Consider the following 6000-nt stretch of genomic DNA (forward strand, 5'->3'; position numbering starts at 1 on the left):
TTTGTATTTTTTGTAGAGACAGAGTTTCTCCATGTAACCCAGGCTGGTCTTGAACTCCTGGACTCAATTGATCCACCTACCTCGGCCTCCCAAAGTGCTATGCTGGGATTACAGGCTTCAGCCACTGCTCCCGGTCTCCCTTCCTCTTCTTATAAGGACACCAATCCTATCAGATTAGAACCCTATCCTCTATCCTAGGACCTCATTTAATCTAAATTACCTTCTAAGAACCTTATCTCTAAATGTAATCACATTGGGGATAATGGCTTCGACATATAATTTTTGGAGGGAACACAATAGGGTCCATAGCACATAGGTGGTGGCACTGAGTGGTCTAAAGAGGAGATGAGCAAGGCGCAGTGGCTCACGCCTGTAATCCCAGCACTTTGGGAGGCTGAGGTGGGTGGATTACTTGAGGCCAGGAGTTCGAGACCAGCCTGGCCAACATGGTGAAACCCCATCTCTACTAAAATACAAAAATTAGCCAAGCACGTAGCTAATTAGGTAGTCTCAGTAGCTGGGATTACAGGGACTTGGGAGCTAATTAGCCAATCTCAGTAGCTGGGGCAGGAGAATTGCTTGAACCTGGGAGGCAGAGGTTGCAATGAGCTGAGGTCATGCCACTGCACTTCAGCCTGGGCAACAGAGAGAGACTCTCCGGGCGGATCATGAGGTCAGGAGATCGAGACCATCCTGGCTAACATGGTGAAACCCCCGTCTCTCCTAAAAATACAAAAAATTAGCCGGGTGTGGTGGCTGTGATCCTGGCTACTCAGGAGGCTGAGGCAGGAGAATGGCGTGAACCCGGGAGGTGGAGCTTGCAGTGAGCCGAGATCAAGCCACTACACTCCAGCCTGGGCGAAAGAGCCAGACTCCGTCTCAAAAAAAAAAAAAGAACTTTGAGTCCAGGGCCAAAACAAAAAAGAAAAAGGCGATGAAGCCTGAGCTTAAGAACAAATGGGCGTTTTCCCAGAGGATGAAGGTCAGAAAACACATTGGGAACAAATGACACAGTGCTGGCACAGGCGTGGGGAGCAGCAACCTGTAGACCAGGTGAGAGTGAGAACTGGTGCTCAGAATGGTGCCTAGGAGACCCATGCATTCGTTTATTCCTTCCTTCTGGAAATGCCTATTGAGCGTCTCCCGTGTGCCAGACACAGTTTTAAGCACTGGATATAGAGCTGTAGACACAGTAGACAAACGCCCACCCTAGCCTCACCCCACAGGGCTTATATTCTCCTGGGGAAGCCAGACCCACAGACAAAAAGTCCCTCGAGTGGTCAGGATGTCAGATGGTGTTAAATCCTGTCAGGAAAACTAAAACAGGGAAGAGGAAAGGGACGAAATTGAAATTGTCACTCCTTGAGCCTCCTGAAGGTAGCAAATGAATGAATAAATGAATGAGTGAGTGACTCAGTTCCTGGAGGTCTTTGGAGAATTTAGGTGAAGGGTGACCTAATGATACATTTTAGAAATGTCCATAATTCCAGCTGTGGGCGGTGGCTCGCCCCTGTAATCCCAGCACTTTGGGAAGCCAAGGCTGGCGGTCACGAGGTCAGGAGTTCGAGACAAGCCTGACCAACATGGTGAAACCCCATCTCTACTAAAAATACAAAAATTAGCTGGGCATGGTGGTGCGCACCTGTAGTCCCAGCTACTCGGGAGGCTGAGGCAGGAGAATCATTTGAACCCAGGAGGCGGAGGTTGCAGTGAGCTGAGATCGCGCCATTGCACTCCAGCCTGGGCGACAAAGCAAGACTCTGTATCAAAAAAAAAAAAAAAAAAAATTCATCATTCAACATGCAGAAACCAGTCTGGGAATGGGGCCGGTGGCTTTCAGGCCTGTTAGAACTTTGAGTCCAGGGCCAGGCACGGTGGCTCACGCCTGTAATCCCAGCACTTTGGGAGGCTGAGGTGGGCGGATCATGAGGTCAGGAGATCGAGACCATCCTGGCTAACATGGTGAAACCCCGTCTCTCCTAAAAATACAAAAAATTAGCCGGGCGTGGTGGCTGTGATCCTGGCTACTCAGGAGGCTGAGGCAGGAGAATGGCATGAACCCGGGAGGTGGAGCTTGCAGTGAGCTGAGATCGAGCCACTGCACTCCAGCCTGGGCGACAGAGCCAGACTCCGTCTCAAAAAAAAAAAAAGACTTTTGAGTCCAGGGCCAAAACCACATTTTTATGCAAAACACCCTTGCAACTTCTTCTTTCAAAGTGTCCAGAAAAGGGGACGGGGGGTGACTGAGGGAAGTTGTTCAATGTATTCAGCCCTGTGTGAGATGTGGACATAAAATTCTTTCTGCATTTTTACCACTATTGTCATCATAAATAGTTATTTAGAACTGCACATTGATTGTGTCTCAGGGGTTCTCAGAACCGGCATTCAGCAGAATAGAACTTAATAAATGCTGATTCAGGGATGCAGAATCGAACACACTCGTGCTATCAACCTGTAAAACAATCTCCTGAATCCTCCCACAGTGCTCGTAGGGGCGAGTTCTGGGCCCTCAAAAGATCTGGCACTGGCAATAAGCAATCTAGGACAGAATGACATCAAAGTTGCCACGGGAAGGCCCTGTTGGGATTTGCACGGGGAAGGGCGGCGGAAGGGTGTCCAGGCAGAGGAAACAGGAAATGTGGCCAGGAAGCAGAGTTCATGTGAGGGTCAGGAAGGGAGGGGAGAAAGAAAGAAGGCGGGAGAGAGAATACCAGAGGTCTGAGCTGCGGCCACCACACAGGCCTGGAATTCTACCACAGAGAATTTGGTGGGTGCCTCTAAAGGGCTTTAACCTGCAATTAATGACACAGTTGCTGAATGGCTCCTGTGGGCGAGGGAATAGGTGGTTTGGGGGGCACATGGGTTGGAGGCCCATGGAGATACCAGGTGAGAAATGGCACTGGCTCTAGGGCACTAGCGGTGGGATGAAAGCAGGTGGATCTGAGCCCCCTCAGGGGGTGGGACAGGGGAGACTTGGTAGGTGGTTATGAAGGGCTGACCAGAGAGTGGCCAAGAGACCCCACTTGGCTATTCCAATGGTGGTGGCATCTGTCTCCTGAAGTTGAGAACCCTGGAAGGGGCCAAGGCTAATGCAGGGCTCCTGACACTGGCTGAGGTTCCCCGCCCCTTCCATCTGCTTCTCTGCAGCAGCACGAGTCTCTGGAGAAAGACAACCTCGCCCTGAGGAAGGAGATCCAGGCCCTTCAGGCCGAGCTGGCGTGGTGGAGCCAGACCCTGCACGTGCATGAGCGCCTGTGCCCCATGGACTGTGCCTCCTGCTCAGCTCCAGGGCTCCCGGGCTGCTGGGACCAGGCTGAGGGGCTCCTGGGCCCTGGCCCACAGGGACAACATGGCTGCCAGGAGCAGCTGGAGCTGTTCCAGACCCCGGACTCCTGTTCCCCAGCTCAGCCGCTCTCTCCAGGTCCACAGCCTCATGATTCCCCCAGCCTCCTCCAGTCCCCTCTGCCCTCACTGTCCCTTGGCCCCACTGTGGTTGCTGAACCTCCTGTCCAACTGTCCCCCAGCCCTCTCCTGTTTGCCTCACACACTGGTTCCAGCCTGCAGGGGTCTTCCTCTAAGCTCAATGCCCTCCAGCCCAGCCTCACAGCCCAAACTGCCCCTCCACAGCCCCTCGAGCTGGAGCATCCCACCAGAGGGAAGCTGAAGTCCTCTCCCAACAACCCTTCTTCTGACCTGGGGCTTGCATGTCTGCAGAGCAGGGAGCACAAACCTGCTCTCTCAGCGGCTGCTTGGCAAGGGCTGGGTGTGGATCCCAGCCCTCACCCTCTCCTGGCCTTTCCTCTGCTCGCCTCTCTCAAGTCCACTTCTAACCTGGTCTCTGGAGCTGCGTTGGCCCCTTCTTCGGGCTCAGGAAGCAACCTTAGCACAGGGGCCTCTCCTCCCTCGCTACTGGGTGCTGCCCTGCGTGGCTGACCAGCTGGCCCAGGATTTCACAGTGGAAAAGGAAGCCACCACTGATGCCTCCCACTGTGACAGGCCCTGTCACCACCAATATCTTATTTCAACCCCACAGTTGACTTGAGAAATCGAGATGATCACTCCACTTTTTCAGACAAGGAAACTGAGGCTCAGGGAAGCCAAGTGACAAGGCCAAGGTCACGAAGCCTTTCTTGGAGCCGGAAACACCACCCTCTGCTCCTCCTTCTCCTGTCCTGGCCCAGGCATCCTAGGGGCTGAAATCCTGGAAACTGAGGGCTGATGTGAGAAGGTTTGTGTGCTGGGATCAGAGAAGGGCTCTCTGCACTCCTACGTGATTCCAGGGCCAGAGCCCTGCGGTCCCAGAAATCCTGACCAAGCTGGGGCAGGTCCAGAGTCCAAGCCCTTGTGGGTAGAGGCCAAGTAGAAGCCCGGACTCTTGCTTCCCCTAGTAGTGTTTTCAGTGCCAAGAAGCTGAACCTGCAGGCTGGAGTTGGGGAGAGGCCTGGAACAGGCCCATCTGGGATTTCTACAGCCTGGGTACTCATAGCCACACCAAGGCTTCTGGGAGATTCTGCAGGGTCAGCTCTCCAGGCTGTTCCCAAATAGCTCCCTGCCTCCCCACTGCCCCTAAAACCACAGTGGAAGAGCCATTCATCTCATAAACAAAAAGCAAGAGGAAAGAATGAGGAAGGACCCTATGCAAGGTTATTTTCAAGCAGTGATGGGCTTGCACCTGACAGCAGGGAGGCTATACCTTTCCTGGTAGCACCCGCCCCTGTGTGGCCCCTAGGCCCCCATTACCCTCAGACCCCGCCTAAGCAGTTCCCTCATTGCTCCTTGGCCTGGGTTAACAGCAGGAAGAGCAGGGCCCAGGACCCAGCGGGAGTTCAGTGATGGTGTCTGCTTCAAGAGGGTGTTTTGTTGGCCGGGTGCGGTGGCTCAAGCCTGTAATCCTAGCACTTTGGGAGGCCGAGACGGGCGGATCACGAGGTCAGGAGATCGAGACCATCCTGGCTAACACAATGAAACCCCGTCTCCACTAAAAATACAAAAAAATTAGCTGGGCGTGGTGGCGGCGCCTGTAGTCCCAGCTACTCGGGAGGCTGAGGCAGGAGAATGGCGGGAACCCGGGAGGCGGAGCTTGCAGTGAGCCGAGATCGCGCCACTGCACTCCAGCCTGGGCGACAGAGCGAGACTCCGCCTCAAAAAAAAAAAAAAAAAAAAAAAAAAGAGGGTGTTTTGCACTCTGACTGCAGGACAAGCATTCTAAGGGGGATTGGGGAGAGAAACCCTGGCTCTTCACCCAGGTTTCACTCACATGTAAATGAAACACTATGTTAGTATTTAACACATTCCTGGATACTGAACACAAGTCTTGGAACATATGTGATGGAAATAAAGTGTTTTGCAATCTTTTCTGCTTTGCCTAGTTGCTTAAACCTCTGGTTGTAACCTATAGAGTCTTTGAAAGAAGAGAGAATAATAGAGATGGGCAACCCCTCATGAACTGGCTAATTAATCTCCCTCCCATACTACAGATGAGGAAACTGAGGCTCAGAGATGAGATGGACTTGCCCAGGTGTATTAGTCAGTGTTCTCTAGAGAAATAGAACCAATAGAGTGTGTGTGTGTGGAGAGAGACAGAGAGATTTGTTTTGTTTTTTCTGAGATGGAGTTTCATTCTTGTCACCTGGGCTGGAGTGCAATGGTGCAATCTCAGCTCACTGCAACCTCTGCCTCCTGGGTTCAAGTGATTCTCCCGCCTCAGCCTCCCGAGTAGCTGGGATTACAGGTGCCCACCACCACGCCGGCTAATTTTTGTATTTTTAGTAGAGGTGGTGTTTCACCATGTTGGCCAGGTTGGTCTCGAACTCCTGACCTCAGGTGATCGGCCCGCCTTGGCCTCCAGCCTGGCTAACAGAGCACTCTGACGTGCCCAGCCTCTGATTTTTAAATTCATTTAAAAAATATTCAGCACCTCTTTTCAAACACTATCCTAGGCATTTGGGATAAAGAAGAGGACAAAACAGACAAAAATGCTTATATTTAGTAGGGAAGTTG

General features: G+C 52.4%; 1 protein-coding gene across 11 annotated transcripts in view; it reads left to right on the plus strand.

The window, feature by feature from the left end:
• The window catches only part of LOC105469546 (basic leucine zipper ATF-like transcription factor 2), a 33137-nt gene extending 27787 nt beyond the window's left edge, over positions 1-5350 (plus strand). For 9 of the 11 annotated variants that reach the window (XM_071074319.1, XM_071074318.1, XM_071074320.1 and 6 more), the window contains one exon: positions 3148-5350. In XM_071074319.1, coding sequence (XP_070930420.1) covers positions 3262-3933 — 672 coding nt within the window. In that variant the 5' untranslated portion in view covers positions 3148-3261 and the 3' untranslated portion in view covers positions 3934-5350. The other 2 variants (XM_071074323.1, XM_011720743.3) reach the window with 2 other exon arrangements.
• Positions 5351-6000: the final 650 nt, after the last annotated feature.

This window comes from Macaca nemestrina, chromosome 12 (genome assembly GCF_043159975.1).
Source record: "Macaca nemestrina isolate mMacNem1 chromosome 12, mMacNem.hap1, whole genome shotgun sequence".
Taxonomy (NCBI): Eukaryota; Metazoa; Chordata; class Mammalia; order Primates; family Cercopithecidae; genus Macaca; species Macaca nemestrina.